Source organism: Ranitomeya variabilis, chromosome 1 (genome assembly GCF_051348905.1).
Source record: "Ranitomeya variabilis isolate aRanVar5 chromosome 1, aRanVar5.hap1, whole genome shotgun sequence".
Classification (NCBI taxonomy): Eukaryota; Metazoa; Chordata; class Amphibia; order Anura; family Dendrobatidae; genus Ranitomeya; species Ranitomeya variabilis.
In genome coordinates, this window is record NC_135232.1 from 886713978 (window position 1) to 886734602 (window position 20625).

General features: G+C 41.4%; 1 protein-coding gene across 5 annotated transcripts in view; it reads left to right on the forward strand.

Moving 5' to 3' along the window:
• Positions 1-1042: 1042 nt before the first annotated feature.
• NPNT (nephronectin) overlaps positions 1043-20625 on the forward strand; it is a 94362-nt gene continuing 74779 nt past the window's right edge. For 2 of the 5 annotated variants that reach the window (XM_077278356.1, XM_077278338.1), the window contains exon 1: positions 1044-1301. In XM_077278356.1, the coding sequence (XP_077134471.1) occupies positions 1231-1301 (71 nt within the window). In that variant the 5' untranslated portion in view covers positions 1044-1230. Of the gene's footprint in view, positions 1302-20625 lie in introns of all 5 variants that reach the window. The other 3 variants (XM_077278347.1, XM_077278363.1, XM_077278331.1) reach the window with 2 other exon arrangements.

Below are 20625 nucleotides of genomic sequence, written 5' to 3' on the forward strand. Positions count from 1 at the left end.
ACAGCACACATGCAGGCTGGCACACACTGTATACAGGAGACAGCACACACGCAGGCTGGCACACACTGTGTACAGGAGACAGCACACACTGTATACATGAGACAGCACACTGTATACAGGAGACAGCACACACAGTATACAGGAGACAGCACACACTGTATACAGGAGACAGCACACACGCAGGCTGGCACACACTGTATACAGGAGACAGCACACACGCAGGCTGGCACACACTGTGTACAGGAGACAGCACACACTGTATACATGAGACAGCACACTGTATACAGGAGACAGCACACACAGTATACAGGAGACAGCACACACTGTATACAGGAGACAGCACACACGCAGGCTGGCACACACTGTATACAGGAGACAGCACACACGCAGGCTGGCACACACTGTGTACAGGAGACAGCACACACTGTATACATGAGACAGCACACTGTATACAGGAGACAGCACACACAGTATACAGGAGACAGTACACACTGTATACAGGAGACAGCACACACTGTATACAGGAGACAGCACACATGCAGGCTGGCACACACTGTATACAGGAGACAGCACACACGCAGGCTGGCACACACTGTGTACAGGAGACAGCACACACTGTATACATGAGACAGCACACTGTATACAGGAGACAGCACACACAGTATACAGGAGACAGTACACACTGTATACAGGAGACAGCACACATGCAGGCTGGCACACACTGTATACAGGAGACAGCACACACGCAGGCTGGCACACACTGTGTACAGGAGACAGCACACACTGTATACATGAGACAGCACACTGTATACAGGAGACAGCACACACAGTATACATGAGACAGCACACTGTATACAGGAGACAGCACACACTGTATACAGGAGACCGCACACACGCAGGCCGTCAGTGTGTAAGGACCGTGCCAGCTCCCGCCGGTGTGTGGGGCGCTGAGGGAGATGGAGACTGAGGGGCAGGTGAGGGTGACGTGCGCTGGCACTGAGGGTGTGTAGTGTGCGCTGCTGAGGCGGCTCCTCCTTACACTCAGCCCAGGGAGGGAGCGGAGCTGTGAAGTGTCAGACTGCTGCTCCCCACAGGGAACCGCACAGACACACACTGCGGGCTGCTACGGGGAAGCCAGGACCCCTCCACCTGTGTGCCCCTCCACCTGTGTGCCCCCCACACCTGGCACAGCTCGGGCACTGACTGGATCTACTTAGCCTTCACGTAGCCATGGAACTAGCTGTAAAGTTCATCATTGCCTGCTCCCTGTACGTGCATGCTGCCGGGGACTACGACGGGAGGTAAGCTGCTGCCACCACCTGAGGAGCACTACAATGCCCAGCTAGTGCTTTCTGCTGCATGTTGTGGTGGAATATAAGGTTGCATGACCTTGATTTTGAGGTCTGAAATTGTTCTGGAGGCTGGAGCTTCTCCTGAAGGCTGTATGCCCGGACAGATACATCATATCTAGATAGATGAATTGCTAATGATATACCTACTAATGACATTGATATACTTGATAATAACATTGGTGTACTTACTATTGACACCGGTGTACTTATTAATGACATTAATATACTTACTCATGACATTGGTGTACTTGTTAATGACATTAATATACTTACTCATGACCCTGGTGTACTTATTAATGACATCATATACATACTAATGACATTGGTGTACTTGTTAATGACATTAATATACTTACTCATGACCCTGGTGTACGTATTAATGGCATCATATACTTACTAATGACATTGGTGTACTTATTAATGTCATTAATATACTTACTAATGACATTGGTGTGCTTATTATTAGTATACATACACTTACTAATGACATTGGTGCACTTATTAATAGCATTGGTGTACTTATTAGTAATATTGATATACTTGATAATAACATTGGTGTACTTACTAATGACAGTGGTGTACTTATTAATAACATTGATATACTTGATAATGACATTGGTGTACTTATTAATGACACTGGTGTAGTTATTAATGACACTGGTATACTTGATAATGACATTGGTGTACTTACTAATGACACTGGTATACTTGATAATGACACTGGTGTACTTACTAATGACACTGGTATACTTGATAATTACACTGGTGTACTTACTAATGACACTGGTATACTTGATAATGACACTGGTGTACTTACTAATGACACTGGTATACTTGATGATGACATTGGTACCCCGACACAGTCAGGCCCAGTTTCCCCTCTCTGGCCCGGGGCAGCAGTGTCTATGCCGGTGTCAGTATAATATCCCTGTTCCCATCCCAGACAATGTAACGACGCCACCATAGGACGTTGTGCAATATTTGGCAGGGGGACAATGTCCGCAGATAGTAACATATTGCTCCAATCATGGTGTTACATGATTCATAACAGACATAGGATCCTGTCCGGTCAGGCCAGCCTTAGACATGTCTGACTCCTCCAGGTTCCCTTCTATAGTGGTCTGTGCAGCACACAGCACCTTCTCCATCAGCCAGGGACAGGTGCCACCCTGTAATGTCCAGGGCCCCATTATCCCTGGACTGACCCCACAACACAGATCTCACCTAGTATAACTGGACAGAAGGGGGAGATGAGGCTGAAGGTGTGTCTGAGTCAGCCCTCCTGGCAGATGTGTGTGTGGAATGAGGCGTGCAGATGTGTTGACAGATAGGACACCTGCAGGTTCTGGGGGTTGTAGTCATTAAGGAACAACTAACTCCCCCGGATAGATTCCTATGAGCTTCTTGTGTTCTCAGTCCTCTAAATGTCTTTAGTTATAGCTGTCAACATTCTGGTCTCTTTAAATTCCTCATGATACTACCACTGTCTGCAAGGAAACACAAGACTGCTGCCAGGTAATAGCAGAAGCTAGGAGAAAGGAGAAAATGCCTGGTATGGAGACCACTATAGACCTGCACCCATTCCTTACCATTAGGATAATGCACAATTCCCTCCAAACGTGGAAGGTCAGGGTTAGAAGGGTTACAGGGGTAATGCTCCTTATGCTATGTGCACACTGAGGCTTTTTTGCTAAGTTTTTGGAGCAGAAACTCCCTACAAGGGTTTAAATAGTGTATAGAGTTTTTAAGTTTGAGAGGGATTTCTAGAATTTCCGCTCCTCAAAAATCCCCCAAATCTGATTTTTTTACCATTCCATGTAATCCCTGGGGCTCAGACTTACCCCGATTTCCAAATCTAAAGTGTCTAAACTTGTCCAGCACAATTCTCCTACACATTGGAAAGAAAGTGTCGTTTACACCAGTGGTGTAGAGAAAGAGGTTTAGAGACTGTAGCTAGAACCCCAGCTTCACACCCATTCTAGTAAGATATGGACCCTAAGGGCTTCATTCACCGAGAACATGTCAGAAGATCATTTTGATAAATTACATTTTCTCTTAAAAGAGTTTCTGTTGCTAAACCTTTATAGATGTCAAGTAGTTTTACCCAACAATAATGCCGAGACCAACACCATAAAGTGTACAAAGTGGTGCCTGATTGTGATGAGCGAATGTGCTCGGATTAGGTCGTGTTTGGGTACTGTGAGTGCTGTCGGAGTTCTCGAATAGTATGTTAGAATTCCCGCGGCTGTTCGCCATAACATACATACCGGAAATCCATGCATGTGTTGCGGCTGTCGAACAGCAATGTGACATGCAGCCGCCACGGGGATTCGAACATATTTTTCGAGCACACAGAAGACACTCCGTTATCACCCGAGCATGATCTTATCCGAGCACGTTCGCTCATCACTAGGCCCAAGTCTTCAAAATTTGACCCATCTCTTGTTATTCACCCTCTTGAATTAAAAACCCTTGCCAGCTTTGACCAGGCATAGATATGCGGCATAATTTATATCACTTTCTGCTCTAAGTTAAGCAAAATCTGTTGGACAACAGTTGGCCATTCTCCCTGCTGTTAAGCCCTGTCCCCCTAAAAGTGGTAAGAGGGGTGAAAAGGTCCCATTTTTAGTGTAAAAATTACATTTGCCACAATTTGTGACTTTTTTAACTGTTTAATATATTTTAGCCTTTAAATGTGCGGTGGGTCAGTAGTGGTCTAAGTCCTGAGATCACCACCGATCGTTGGTAAAATCACATGTGCGCTCAGCAGGCAGAGGTTATGCGCTACTGTATGGGCGAGTGCACAGAGCCGTGTACACGCCAATAAACATCCCCCTAGTTTCCCTAATCTCTATCAATGCGACCTGCGAAGATAGAGGGACTCTGATTAGCTGCAGCCAAACCTGAAGTCGTCCTTAAGGCATCTGGTAGCTAGTGAATAAGCGTAATGTATATAGAGCTGGTTATCTTACTACTGTCTCTTAACTAGTGAGTAATATGCTGAACATTGTATGCATGGGTCTATCAGTACACCGACCTCCAAGACGTGTTCCCTGCCAGCCTCTCTGGTCCCTGACATCATTTATACATGTCCTACAATGGGTTATCATAGCAGGTGGCACACATAATAACATGTGGTTATCGCAGGTGGCACTGTTATACCTGTAAAGGTTAGGAGCATATAAAGGATACATTTGTTCGGAAGCCTCCAGCACTTTGTGTCTGGGTGAGGAGCACTGTCTGAGCAGTAAGCTTCTCCTTTTGCCCTGGCTTAGGATATTGTTACAGTCTTCATCCGTAATAAGGACAGTATATTGTTTGCTGTCAGTCAAGTGTAAACCCAGAAAACGGAAATTAGCTAAATATGCCGGAGCAGATAGTTACCAGATAGCAGGATTTTCTGCTTTTTAGTAACAGTATCACATTCAGTTGGACACTCGGCGCTCGGTCTGGACTGCTCTTATTAAGTCCATTCTAGACATTTTGGTCATCAGTGAAAAGAACCATAAGGAACATGTGAGCACCAAGGAATGAGAAAATGGTCAGCAAATGGCAAAATAAGTTTCCATTACACGTCATCAGTACAAAAAGTGACATGGAGGCACCATGCCGCTGGTTATAGATGGAGAGCGGCACAAATATATGGAACCCTGCGCCATCTGGACTGACGTAGTGCTGACACCTTACTTCATGATAATAATATGACTTATTCTGTGATGGGTATTCATCTGAAACGGGTTCATTCACAGGACACCCTGCTGGATCGTGAGCCAAAGAGCCTATAGTCCATCATTCTGTCCACCCGTCCAGCTTCCTTCCTGCACCTGCTTGTGCTCCATGCATTTTCCAGCCAAGGTGAAATGATGGTTTGTTGTTAGGCTTTGCTATAGTTATTTTTACATATTCTTTTAATGCTTCCCTCTGGTGAATGTTTAGATTGGCTTTAGTTTTTTTTAACTAGGCCAATATTAAAAAAAGGATATCCCGGGGATGAGCTGTGACAGCACAATAATGTGTATTGATTGAGAAGGCAAAAATAGGTGGATCACATTCGGAGCATTGGCAAACCATTTTCCTACATGGCAACATATAAGGGTTGATTTATAATATGATATGATGTATCCACAAACGTCTCAATAAGCGACTGATGCATATAACTTTCATGTGCTAAGTCAATGGACTTGTATTAGATAAAACAGCCATCACTACAGATCATGTATTATCAATCATACAGTTGGCAGTGACTTTTGGATTTTCAGAAGCCTCTATGTAGCCTTCTACACCCGCAGTGCCAACTGTTCCCAGAGTGAGGTCATTGCTTTCTTGGCAGCTCCTTTATCAATTCAGTCTTGTTAATGTAATACCTTAAGCGACCATGACCTTTGTGATTACCGTGTGCCCGTGATACTGAAATTAGCGTCTATGTCAAGATAGAAGATATGTACACATTATTCGCATAAATATAATTCTTTTCAAGCATTTTCCTTATGTACTGTAAATCTATGTAGATTCATGGTGACTTTTTTCTTTTTGAAAAAAAAAAAAAAAGATTCTATGAAGATTGTATTCTTTTCATCAAAAAGCATTACGGAACAAGCAGTGACAAACAGTGTGGACAAGATTATCCATTCACTTCTTAATGCATTTCTAGGTTTAAGTTGTTTCCTAAATACTGGAGTTGGGATGATTAACCTACAGAAATCTATCTATCTATCTACCTATCTATCTATCTATCTATCTATCTATCTATCTATCTATCTATCTATCTATCTATCTATCGATCATACTTGGCAACTTTTATATATATACAAAAGCGACCACATTTTTCCCAAATAGACACAAAGGGCCTTTCATATATTCATGTGCATGTTTGTGTTGTAGGAAATCAGGAGGTAAAGTCCTGAATGACAGGTATGTGTCACTGAGGTGGCTGACCTTGGTAATGTAAAGCCTGTGCCAGTAGCACTTGGTTACTGACAGGGTTTTTATTTCACTGGATTTTGGGTCTGGGATTTAGGAGCAACCAAAAGAGCCTGGGTGGGAAAGGTCGCTCCCATACTCCAGTCTGTGTCTTACAGGCATAATAACAGGCAGCTGGTTATCTTAGCAGAGTATGTTGTGTTGGAGCTGGAGAAAGACCATTAATGGTGGACAGTCTATGCTTAGACCCTAAGAAGTGCCTGGAATACCAAGTTAGTGAGACTGTTTTGATTTACTTTGCCTTACTCAGAAAAATGATTGTTTTGTTATTCATTTGTGCTGAAGAAAGGACTGTTTGGTTATTAGCCTACAATAAATATATACTATAATAATAAATGCCTTGCTTTAAAGGGGTTTCAAGTTATATCTTATCCTAGGATAGGGAATTACTTACTGATTGCTAGGGGTCCAACTACTCTGCACAGCCTTGATGGGATGATTGGGCGAACTATGGTCAGACCCCTAGTGATCAGCGAATTATAGGATACCTCTAATCCTGAAAACCCTTTAATGCAAGTAGATTTTACCTAAACAGCTAAAGTATTTTTGCAGTACATTGTTGGTTGACTGAACCTTGATATTGTAGTAGGTGATGATATCATTTCGGGATAACCTGGAGACTTCCTGTTTCATTTTTTTCCCAAAAAGACTTGAAAATGTAAAGAAAACCTTTGGAGGTCATGAACCTGCACATACTTGTCATCTGAGCTTCCTTGGAGATAGTATGGGATATTGTACATATAACAAATGTGTGTGAAGCCAAGAGTCATTGAGATGTAAGTGACTGTAGTAAGATAAGATCCGCAGTCGTGTTGAGACAGGTATAACAGAGACTACTAGAGATGGCGGAAGCCAGGAATGCAGGTCCTGCTGGGATACATTTTTCTTCACGCCTCTTGAGTGGCAGCCCTAGAATTGTTGGCTCTCTCGTTTTGTAAAATGTGCTTGATATTTTTGAGATTTTAATTAAAATTGTCTAGCGAGAGGCAAATATCCCATGTTGCTCCTGGATGTTAGTTTCTTTATGTATGACATAAGTGAATTCAGGGGACTGATGTCCATATATTGTAGTTCCTCAGGAGGACATCTGAGCTTGTTACAGGTTTTCATATGGATTTGGATTTTCTTGGAGGAAAATGCTGCCAGGTGATTCTCTCTTGCAAGAATACAGGCTTCTTATGACTGTAGAGTCTTGAGAGAAGTCAGAGGTGGCCTTTTTACTTGAGTCACATTGATTTACATGCCATGTGGGTCAATCTGTTACTGACTGGGGATGTCTACAGAAATGCATTTCATAAGTTGGATGATTTATTGCAGAATTACTCCGAATGTTTTCTTTTGATTATTTTTACAATTTTCCTTTTGAACAACTAAGAGGACATTATTTTCCATTCACACATGTGTATGCTGCTTGTCATAGCTCATGCATCATACATAGTTTTCAGTATCCAATTTTCGTTCCCACGTTTTAAGGCAGTATGGACCTCTAATACATAGAGTAGTAGTAGATCAATGAGTTTATGCTATGATTCAGCAAGCAGCTACCTACCTGTATTATATAATGTTTAATATGCTTTGGGGTCACCAGGCTCTTCCCCCCCTTGATAGACATTGGCAGTAAGGAGAAATGGGCATCTTGGGTTTCATGGTTAAGGTACAAGCCACTGCCAGAGGAGTGTAGCAGTTGTCTCCCTCTTCCCATTGAAAAGCAATGCATATAGGAAGAGTGATTGGCCAATAGCTAGCTTGATAGGTTTATCCCAGAATAATCTTTTTTTTTCTGAACTTCCTTCACCATCCTAATAATTAAAAATATATTTTTATTTACCCTTCAACAATTATTACAGTATTTTTTGGCCCCTGGTTTCTCCATTCCAAATGGTTGAGTTGATATGCCAGTGATGGCCATTTTCTGATAAGCCATGAGAAATAGCCCTAATATATTAAACTGGTAGTGCAGATGGAGAACCATATACAGGGGGGAAATAAGTATTTGATCCCTTGCTTATTTTGTAAGTTTGCCCACTGACAAAAACAAGAACAGTCTATAATTTTAAGGGTAGGTCAATTTTAACATTGAGAGATAGAATATCAAAAATAAATCCAGACAATCACATTGTATAAATTATATACATTTATTTGCATTTTGCAGTGAGAAATAAGTATTTTATCCCCTACCAACTATTAAGAGTTCTGTCTTCTACAGACTAGTTAGACGATCCTAATTATCTCATTTCCTGCATTAAAGACCGCTGTCTTACATAGTCACCTTTATAAAAGACTCCTGTCCACATAATCAATTAGTAAGTCATACTCTAACCTCTACAACATGGGCAAGACCAAAGAGTTTTATAAGGATGTCAGCGACAAGATCATAGACCCGCACAAAGCACCCTGCAACAATAGGAAAGTTTTCCTATTGGTTCATTTTGATCATTGTGATTAACCCTATCACAGTGATCAAAATAAAAAAAATAGTAAGTGAAACCCCCCTTTATCACCCCCTTAGTTAGGGAAAAAATAATAAAATAAAAACAATATTTGTTTACATTTTTCCATTAGGGTTAGAGTTGGGCTAAAGTTATGGTTAGGGTGGGGCTAGGGTTAGGGTTGGGCTAAAGTTAGGGTTGGGCTAGTGTTAGGGTTGTGGTTATGGTTGGGATTATGGTTAGGTTTGTGGTTAGGGTTATGGATAGGGTTGGGATTAGGGTTAGGGGTGTATTGGGGTTATGGTTAGGGACATGTTGGGGTTAGGGTTGGAGTTAGAATTGGGAGGTTCCAATGTTTAGGTACATCAGGGGGTCTCCAAACGCAACATGGCGCCACCATTGATTCCAACCAATTTTGCATTCAAAATGTCAAATGGTGCTCCCTCCCTTCTTACCCCTGCCATGCACCCAAACAGTGGCTTTCCCTCACATATGGGGTATTAGCGTACTCAGGAGAAATTGCACAACAGATTTTGTGGTCCATTTTCTCTGATACCCTTGTGAAAATAAAAAAAAATTGGTTCCAAAGTAAATTTTTTGTGAAAAAAGTAAAATGTTAATTTTTTTCCTTCCACGTTGCTTTAGTTCTCGTGAAGCACCTGAAGGGTTAATAAACTTGTGGTTTTGCGCACCTTGAGGGGTGCAGTTTTTAGAATTGTATCACTTTTGAGTATTTTCTGTTATATTGAACCACCAAACTCTTTTCAAATGTGAGATGGTCCCTAAAAAAATGGTTTTGTAAATTTTGTTGGAAAAATGAGAAATTGCTGGTCAACTTTTAACCCTTATAACGTACTAACAAAAAAAAATTATGTTTCCAAAATTGTGCTGATGTACAGTAGACATGTGGGAAATGTTATTTATTAACTATTTTACAAGTTACAAGAATCAGTGGGATACGTTGAAGCGTTCCAGAGTTATAACCTCATAAAGTGACAGTGGTCAGAATTGTAAAAATTGCCCGGTCATTGGGTACCAAATTGGCTCTGTCACTATGGGGTTAAAGTCCAGAGAAATAGTTTTCATTGCTTAGATGTGAATAGTGTTATCTGTACTATATCCAGGCTGTTAGTGTAAGCAAGGCTGTTTCCATTTACTGACAGCAAACCGAGATCTTGAGAAATGTATACACAAAATATATTAGGAAGTTGCAGATATTTCATTGTGCCACAGTTTATTCTTATTTATGTACATAAACCATGGACAACCCTTTGTTTCATACATATGTAGATTAATTAGAGTGGTTTCCATTTGTTTTTTTATTCCCAGACTTCATTTAAAGGAGAGTGACAAGTGACTATAACTGGCTATTCTGCAGGAACATGAGCTGGTTACCAAAAATACTATGGAAAGAGCATGCTGCAGTTAAAAGGGAGCAGTGGCTCAGAAATAGAGTAAACTAATGAAGTACTTACGTGTAATTGTGCGGCTGCTGCTTTATCGTGAATGTGAAATAATGCATTTAGGCTTCGTTACCACTATCTGGCCATCTGGCTTATTTTCTTCTTCAGCATGTCTGTCACACACCAGATGATGCAAGTCACTCATCACCATTTCTATCTTTCTTTTATTATTCTGCCTTTTTTTTATCATTTATACATTGGTTGCTACTAATCATTGCTTTTTTGAATAACACTATTGTTGCTTATTGTATCTGGGTTTATTCTTTATGTGATCTTAGCCATGTTTTACAGTAGGAGTCTGCCTATTTTAGTATGCTAAGTGTGCATTTAAATATTATATAATTTTTCATGAAAAGCATGCTTTTAGCATGTGTCCACATTGTGCAGTTTTACATTATTTGATATTGATATGCACAGTTGATCATTTGGACCATAAAAGGTCAATATGTGATTGGTAATTGCAAAATAACAAAAGAACTGTATACTTGTAGGTACTTAAACTGAAAAATGTCTGAATGCTGATCATACCCTGGAGGAAGCCTGTAGTGATGGCGAAACCCAGGGCTTTGTTGAAGTGATCAGCATCAGTATAAGATTGTTGTCTGAATCAATTGTTTATAATACGTTTGAATAAGCAGGTGGCATTATGTAAAGCTGCAGGACAAAGGCAACACTGGCTGCTTTGAACCATCTGATGTTGTTACACTTAAGGTACCTTCACACTAAACGATATCGCTAGCGATCCGTGACGTTGCAGCGTCCTGGCTAGCGATATCGTTTAGTTTGACACGCAGCAGCAATCAGGATCCTGCTGTGATATCGCTGGTCGTTGAACAAAGTTCAGAACTTTATTTGGTCGTCAGACCGGCGTGTATCGTCGTGTTTGACACCAAAAGCAACGATACCAGCGATGTTTTACACTGGTAACCAGGGTAAACATCGGGTTACTAAGCGCAGGGCCGCGCTTAGTAACCCGATGTTTACCCTGGTTACCAGTGTAAAATGTAAAAAAAACAAACAGTACATACTCACCTTCGCGTCCCCCGGCGTCCACTTCCCACACTGACTGAGCGTCAGAAAGTGAAAGTGAAAGTACAGCACAGCGGTGACGTCACCGCTCTGCTGTTAGGGCCGGCACTCAGTCAGTGCAGGAAGCGGACGCCGGGGGACGCGAAGGTGAGTATGTACTGTTTGGTTTTTTTACATTTTACGCTGGTAACCAGGGTAAACATCGGGTTACTAAGCGCGGCCCTGCGCTTAGTAACCCGATGTTTACCCTGGTTACCCGGGGACTTCGGCATCGTTGGTCGCTGGAGAGCTGTCTGTGTGACAGCTCTCCAGCGACCACACAGCGACGCTGCAGCGATCGGCATCGTTGTCGCTATCGCTGCAGCGTCGCTTAATGTGAAGGTACCTTTATGTGATAAATGTGGAGGATATCAGATGTGACAATTGCCAAATACTGATTAGGTTATATGGAATTTAATCTTCCTTGAAGTGTGAAACAGTGGTGAGTGACTAGCACCCTCCATTTCCAGGATATTAATTATGGTGTTGTCAGTGCTGGGAACTCCTCTTTACCTCTATTTGCCTTAATTGTTGAACTTTAGGACTTACCCATTTATTCGCAGCAGCTCCTATGAAGCTAATTGATTGTTGTGACACATCTATGTTTACAGGTCAGAAACTGATGCAAGAACTGATCCCATAGTTTTCTAGGGCATCTTTCACATTCATCCAGTTCGTCACTTTTAGTATTGGACCCTTGAAGGAGCCATATCAAAAAACACTGCATGTTCAACTCATAAATGTTGCAGAGTAGAAACTGGTAAAAAAAAGCCTGATGACAATAGATACTGTTTTGACAGCAGTTGTCATCAATTGAGGTACAAGAAAACTGATTTGGATGGCTTGTGTAACATCCATGCCTCTGCTTTTGTTGTGTGGCATCGGACTTTCATTGCTGAAAAATGCGGGGCATTTCAGTTAGTAGTTCAGTTAGTATTTTGGAGCTTGTGGCATTGTCAACAAACTAGTTTGTGGGTTAATTCCTGACATTGTTGCACTCCTGTCAAAGTACAGTATTTATCCTCTTAATATATTGAAGTCATCATATTGTATAGCACTGTGTACTTACAGTTGCTCATTTTGCTGTTCTACCAAGTAAATTCTTTTGTTTTTTTTCTGCTCTATGTAGAAACAGAAAGTGTCTTGTGCCTGCAGAAATCATTTCCCTGGTCAACTCATAGAATCATAGAATGTTAGAGTTGAAAGGGACCTCAAGGGTCATCGTGTCCAACCCCCTGCTCAATGCAGGATTCACTAAATCATCTCAGACAGATGTCTGTCCAGACTCTGTTTGAAGACTTCTATTGAAGAAGTAACCATCTCTTGTGGCAGCCTTTCCACTCATTGTGCACCCTCACTGTCAAAAAGTTTTTTCTAATATTTAATCTGTATCTTTTCCCTTTCAGTTTCATTGCATTGCTACTTGAGTTTCCATGGGCAAATGAGAATAAGGATGATCCCTCTATGCTGTGACATCCCTTCAGATAGGTAGACAGCTATCAAGTCTCCCCTTAGCATTCTTTTTTGCCAGCTAAACATTCCCAGACCCTTTAACCGTTCCTTGTAGGACATACTGTGCAGTCCACTCACCATCCTGGTAGCTCTTCTCTGAACTTGCTCTAGTTTTTCAATGTCTTTTTTAAAATATGGTGCCCAGAAGTGGACACAGTATTCTAGATGAGGCCTGACCAAGCAGGAATGTAGAATTACTTCATGTGATCTAGACTCTATGCCTCTCTTGATACATCCTAGAACTGTGTTTGCCTTTTTTGCTGCTGCATCACACTATTGACTCATGTGCAGTTTGTGATTTATTAGTATACCCAAGTCTTTTTCACACATGCTGTTGCTTAGTTCTATTCCTCCCATTCAATAAATGTAATTTTCTGTTTTCTTGCCCAGGTGTTGAATCTAGCATTTCTCCTGTTAAATACCATTATATTAGTTGCTGCCCTTTGCTCAACCTTATCTAGATCCTTCTGAATCCTTCTTTCTTCTCTAGTGTTAGCTATCCCTCCTAGCTTTGCATCATCTGCAAATTTGATTAGTTTACCTTCAGTTCCCTTATCGACATAATTTATAAAAAATGTTGACCAACACTAGGGCCAGGACAGAGCCTTGTGGTACCCCACTTGAAACACTTTTCCAATTGAATGTGCAACCATTTATTACCACTCTTTGAGTACGGTCACTGAGCCAGTTATGAATCCACCAACCGTAGCCTTGTCAATCCCTTACTTGATCATTTTTTCAAGAAGGACAGTATGACATACTTTATCAAATGCTTTGCTGAAGTTGAGATATACTATACCTACCGCATTTCTCTGATCCACCCAGTCAGTGATTCCATCATAAAAGGAAATTAGATTACTCTGGCATTACTTGTTTGTTACAAACCCATGCTGGCTCTAGGTAATTATGGCATTCTTATCCAATTACATACATGCTATGTAATAATTTGTTCAAATATATTTTCTGGTAAAGAAGTAAGGCTCACTGGTCTGTAATTTCCTGGATCTGTCTCCTTTTTTTTTGAAGCTAGGGACAACATTTGCCCTTCTCCAACCCTCTGGGACTTCTGTTTTCCAGGATTTTTCAAAGATTGTGGCTAGGGGTCTGCAATTTCCTCTGCTAACTCTTTCAATACCCTAGGATGTAATTCAGTTGGATAAGGAGATTTAAATTCATTTAAATTAGCTAAATGTTCCCTCACCATCTCTCTATTTATGGATAGAGTGGATTCTTATATTACTTCGATGTCACCGTGAAGATTAGTTGATGTTACATTTGCTGTCTTAGAGAACTCCTGACCCAGCTTAGAAGGAATCAGCTAGTCAGTTTATAATCACATTGCGTCACAGACCTAATGGAAATGAGTAATTGTAAGTACACAGTAGCATATAGTATAATGACTGCAATATATTACGAAGATAAAATCTTTGATTGCAGTGCTTTTTTAACTTCCTGTTCTGAGCCTGGATGCAGGGTCTTACACCATTTAAACCCTTATTGATGGTTCACTCTTGTTACTCTGCTACTGCTCATCTAGTTTCCCATTATTGACTTTTGCTCGTGTCATGACTATTCTTCTTGATGACTTTTTCCTATCCTGACCTATTGGTAATTACCCGACTTTCTGACCATGCTCTGCCAGCTGGCTCCACTGTTTAGCAGCCACTTCATGGACTCAATCTAGTGGCCTTTGTGTCAGTCCAGATCTCTGTCAAGGAATTTAAAGGGAACCTGTCACCCCCAAAATCGAAGGTGAGCTAAGCCCACCGGCATCAGGGGCTTATCTACAGCATTCTGGAATGCTGTAGATAAGCCCACGATGTAACCTGAAAGATGAGAAAAAGAGGTTAGATTATACTCACCTGGGCGGGCGGGCGGTCCGATACGATGGGCGTCACGGTCCGGTTTGGGGCCTCCCATCTTCTTACGATGACGTCCTCTTCTTGTCTTCACGCTGCGGCTCCAGCGCTTTGTCTGCCCTGTTGAGGGCGGAGCAAAGTACTGCAGTGCGCAGGCACCAGGAAAGGTCAGAGATGCCCGGCACCTGCGCACTGCAGTACTTTGCTCTGCCCTCAACAGGGCAGACAAAGTACACCTGCGCCAGAGCCGCAGCATGAAGACAAGAAGAGGACGTCATCATAAGAAGATGGGAGGCGCTGGATCGGACCGCAACACCCATTGGACCGGAGCGCAGCGGGAACGCCCCTGGGTGAGTATAATCTAACCTCTTTTTCTCATCTTTCAGGATACATCGGGGGCTTATCTACAGCATTCCAGAATGCTGTAGATAAGCCCCTGATGCCGGTGGGTTTAGCTCACCTTCGATTTTGGGGGTGACATGTTCCCTTTTAGTAATAAGGCCAGGGTCCCCTTGGCACCTGCAAGACGGAATAGCTAGTGCAAAGACAATCCATGGATGCCCTTTAAAGGGTTGTCAGACTTCCACTTACACTGCACCATTACAACATGAATATATTGTATGGAAAGCCATTCTAACAATTGAGCCTTGCATGTGTCAACCATGCACTAATATGTCCATACTCATAATTATCATTGGTATTTATATATGTCCTGCTGAATGTTGAATAATACTTCCTCCAGGGCTTTATGTAAATATTCTTCCACATTTAATTAAGTTACACCAGCTGTTTCTTGGTAATAGGTACTTTGTTTTGGAAGGAAAAAAGAGAGAAGCTCTGTTATTGTCTACAGATACAATCTGGTTTGCTAAAACATCTACATATTACATCTTCTTTGACACACGTCAAAATGCACAATAGACTACATCAAAAGGCGCAAGCTGAAGGTTTTACAATGGTCCTCACAGTCCACTGATCTGAACATCATTGAAAATCTGTAGCTAGACTTTAAAATAACAGTGTGTACAGAACTGGAAGAATTTTCCAAGGAAGAATGGATGAAAATCCCTCAAACAAGAATTGAAAGACTATTGTCTGGCTACAAAAAGCATTTACAAGCTGTGATACTTTCAAAAGGGGGTTCTGCTAGGTACTAACCATGCAGGGTGCTGGAACTTTAGCATTTTCCTTTTTGTAATTTTTAAAATGTAAAAGTTAGAAATTTATACATTTTTTTTAAAATAAAATGCAAAGGAAATGTGTCATCTTTAACTTTAGGCCTTTTAGAGATCAGTTCATCTTAGACTTGCTTAACTGTTCACAATAACAGTAATTTTGACCAGGGGTGTCCAAACTTTTCAATGCCACTGCATTAAGCCATATTTAGACATCCTTGAAACACAGCTATAGAATGGACTATGACATATAGACCAGCGGTAGGTCTCATGACCCGATGTCAGCAGCCTCATAGACATATTTGGTTCATGAGACCAACAGCCAGCCGAGATCCAGTCCATCACGGTCTGTATTTGGACCATGTTACATGGCTGTCTGAATTTGGTCTCAACATTCTTGTATTTATGCATCTCAACCATCTCCAGTCTACACTGTACTCCTTTAACATCTAATGGGTTCAGATTTAACATCAGAGGGTTAAGGTTTGGTAATTCTAAATATTTCCCTCTTAGTGCAGTCTCTGTTAGCGTCGGGTCACAAAACCATTTCCAGCATAACCAAGAAAACGGTTCCATTATTCTGATCGGATTTTGATCTGAATGGCATAAATTTTTCTCACATGTGAGGAGAACAAAAAAAGATCTTACAGCTCCTCCATTCTGTCAGTTAGTGAAAATTGTGAAAAAGAGGATGTCATTCGAGCGTGGTTCAATTTTTTTCATGGGCCCATAGACTTGCATTGTCGATTTTCATCCGACACACACATCAAAATTGGACATGTCTCCGATTTGTTTCTGCAACCATTTGATCTGAGGAAAACATCAGATGTGCACAACCCCATAAAATATCATAGCTACAAGTGTGGTCCGTGAAGACCATGGATAGCATTTGTCCAAGAAAATTGATTACTGTTAAGCAGTACAGTAGACTGCAGAATCACCGGGGTATATTCTTCGCTCTACATAATATTGTGATCAGGTGTAACAGGATAATACAATTGTTTGACTGTTTTTCTTGTCTCACTATGAACGTGTCGTCCAGTTTTCCCTCCTCTCGATCCTTCTCATACAGTGATCTTCTCAGTACATGTTTGCATCCCCAGGCTGCGCAGAAGAAACTAGTAATTATGCATTACAATTCCATTGGTGAAGTTAGCTGTGTGCTTTATGTGCCAGTCTCATAGCCAGAGGTTAACCACCTTGCTATTGGTTAATTAGCACTTTCCAGACATGTTTATTTAGATGGAGTGTGCTGCATTGTATAACACGTGCCTACATGTAACCATTTCTTTATTTTAGTGCTACATTGTGAGTGCCTTGTTGTCTCTGACGAAGGGTTAAAAGCATTCCAGTCAACTGGATTATTGCATTTTGCAGAAAAAAAAGTCTAGTTCCACATTGCCAAGAGCTTAATGTCTGGCCTCAAACTTCTTAGTGGATTTCTAGAGAAATGTGACTCTTCTCACTTTGTTGGTGTTCCAAAAATCCTTTCTGCAATAAAGCAACAACCTTCCGATAACACATATTATTATATAAGGCCCCTGGGCTGTGGGAAAAATGTACTCTTCTCAGAGAAGAGCCAATATACCATACACGAAAAAATAGGGAAACTGAAAATCCTTCACAGAAAATCAGGTGTGGATGGGAGATGGTTTCATTGTATCTGACACTAATGCTCTGCTTTGTGTTACATTGTTTCCATTAGTGAAGTTCACTTTACTGTTGGCTACAGATAGATATAGGTGAGGTATATGTATCTGTCATTGTGTGTACAGTATATGTAAGATCAGGTAATGTTAAAGGGAGCCTGTCACATTGTAAAGTATATCACAAAAATGAGTACACCTTCACATTTTTGTAAATATTTTATCACATATTTTCCCATGGAACAAAACTGAAGATAGGACACTTTGATACAATGTACAGTAATCAGTGTATATCAGTGTAAATTTGATGTGGCCTCTAAATAACTCAACACACAGCCATTAATGTCTAAAGCGATGGCAAGGAAAGTGAGTACACCCCTAAGTGAAAATGGCCAAATTGTGCCCAAAGTGTCTCCATTTTGTGGGGCCACCATTATTTTCAAGCACTGCCTTAACTCTCTTGGGTATGGAGTTCACCAGAGCTTCACAGGTTGCCTCCGGAATCCTCTTCCACTTCTCTATGATGACATCACAGAGCTGGATGATGTTAGAGACCTTATGAACCTCAACCTTCCCTTTGAGAATGCCTCAAAAATGCTCAATAGAGTTTAGATCTGGAGACATGCTTGGCCAGTCCAGCACCCTTACCCTCAGTTTCTTTAGCAAGGCAGTGGTCGTCTTGGAAGTGTGTTTGGTGTCGTTATCATGTTGGAATATGGCCCTATGGCACAGTGTCCAAAGGGAGGGGATTATTCTCTGCTTCAGTATCTCTCAGTACCTGTTGGCATTCATGGTTTCCTCAATGAACTGTAGCTCCCCACAGCCGGCAGCACTCATGCAGCCCCAAACCATGATACTCCTACCACCATGCTTGACTGCAGGCAAGACACACTTGTCTTTGTACTCCTCACCTGGTTGACGCCACACACGCTTGACACCATCTGAACCAAATAAGTTTATCCTGGTTCTCATCAGACTACAGGACATGGCTTCCTTCTGGGATGACAGCCATGCAGACCAAATTGGTGCAGTGTGCGGTGTATGTTCTGAGCACTGACAAGCTGACCCTCCACCCCTTTAACCTCTGCACCAATGCTGGTATTTTTAAAAGACAACCTCTGGATAGGACACTGAGTACTTACACTCAGCTTCTTTGTTCAACCATGCCAAGGCCAGTTCTGAGTGGAACCTGTCTTGTTAAACTGTTGTATGGTCTTGACTAACATGCTGCAGCTCAGTGTCAGGGTGTTGGCAATCTTCTTATAGTCTAGGCCATCATTATGTGGAGCAACAGTTCTTTTTTCCAGATCATCAGAGAGTTCTTTGCCATGATGTGCCACGTTGAGCTTCCAGTGACCAGTATGAGAGAGTGTGAGAGTAACAATACAAAATTGAACACACCTGTTCCCCATTCACTACTGAGACTTGTAACACTAAGTAGTCACATGACATCGGGGAGGGCACAATTTGACCACTTTCAGTTAGGGGTGTACTCACTTTTGTTGAAAGCAGTTTAAACATTAACCCCTTCCCAACATTTGCAGTATATATCATTCTCAGGAAGTACTTCCCGACCGCTGCAGTATATATACGTCATGGCAATCTCCCACGCACAGGAGGCTGTGCATCGGTGATCGCCGTCGGGTGTCGGCTGATTCTGACAGCTAACATCTGGCACTCAGTTCTGGTGGTAAAAATGTAATTATTTTTTTCTTCACTGCCCAATGGTATAAAATTTTGTGACCCACCTGTGGTGGCAATATGATCACTGCACCCCTAAATTAATTCATTGAGAGGTTTACTTTGTAAAATGGGGTATCTTATAGGGGTTCTGCTATTCTGGCACCTCAGGGGCTCTGCCAATGTAACATGGCACCCTCAAACCAGTCCAGCAAAATGTGAACTCCAATATGGCGCTTCTTCCCTTCTGAGCTTTGCACTGTGTCTGAAAAGTTGTTTTCGACCACATATGGGGTATCGGCGTACTCAGGAGAAATTGCACAATAAATATTGGGATCCATTTTATCCTCTCCTTCATGTTAAAATTAAACAATTTGGGGGCTAAAATAACATTTTTGGTGGTAAAAAAAAAATATATTTTTTCATTTTTACAGATCAACATTGTAATATTCTGTGAAGCATCTGTGGGTTCAAGGTGCTCACTACACATCTAGATAAATTCTTTGAGTTGTCTAGTTTTCAAAACGGGGTCACATTTGTTTAGTTTTTTTTTCCACTGTTTACGCACATCAGGGGCTCTCCAAATGTGAGATGACACCCGCAGACCATTTAATCAAAGTCTGCATTCCAAAACGTCACTCCTTCCTTTCTGAGCCCTATTCTGTGCCCAAACAGTAGTTTACCCCCACATATGGGGTGTCTGCCTACTCAGGAGAAATTGCACAACAAATTTTGGGGTAAATTTTCTCCTGTTACCCTTGTGAAAATATGAAAATGCAAAATTGGGGCTAAACATTTTTTTTGTGGAAAAATGTGATTTCTTTATTTTCACAGCTCAACGTTATAAACTTCTGTGAAGCACCTGGGGGTTCAGGTGCTCAACACACATCTAGATAAGTTCCCTGAGGGGTCTAGTTTCCAAAATGGGATCACTAGTGGGAGGTTTACACTGTTTAATCACATCAGGAGCTCTCCAAATGCGACATGGCATCCGCTAATTATTCCAGCAAATTTTACATTCAAAAAGTCAAATCGCGTCCCTTACCTTCCGAGCCCTGCCGTGCGCCCAAACAGTGATTTTCCCCTACATAATGGGGTATGGACGTGCTCATGAGAAATTGCATAGCAATTTCTGGGGTCTATTTTCTCCTGTTCCCTTGTGAAAAAAAATTGGGTCTAAAGTTACATTTTTGTAAAAAAAAAGTTAAATGTTAATTTTTTCCTTCCACATTCCATTACTTCCTGTGAAGCACCTGAAGGGTTTATAAACTTCTTGAATGTGATTTTGAACACCTTGAGGGGTACCGTTTTTAGAATGTTGTCCCTTTTGGGTGTTTTCTGCCATATAGTAACTTCAAATGTAGTATGGTCCATAAAAAAATGGCTTTGTAAATTTTGTTGTAAAAATGAGAAATCGCTGGTCAACTTTTAACCCTTATAACTTTGTAACAAAAAAAGCTT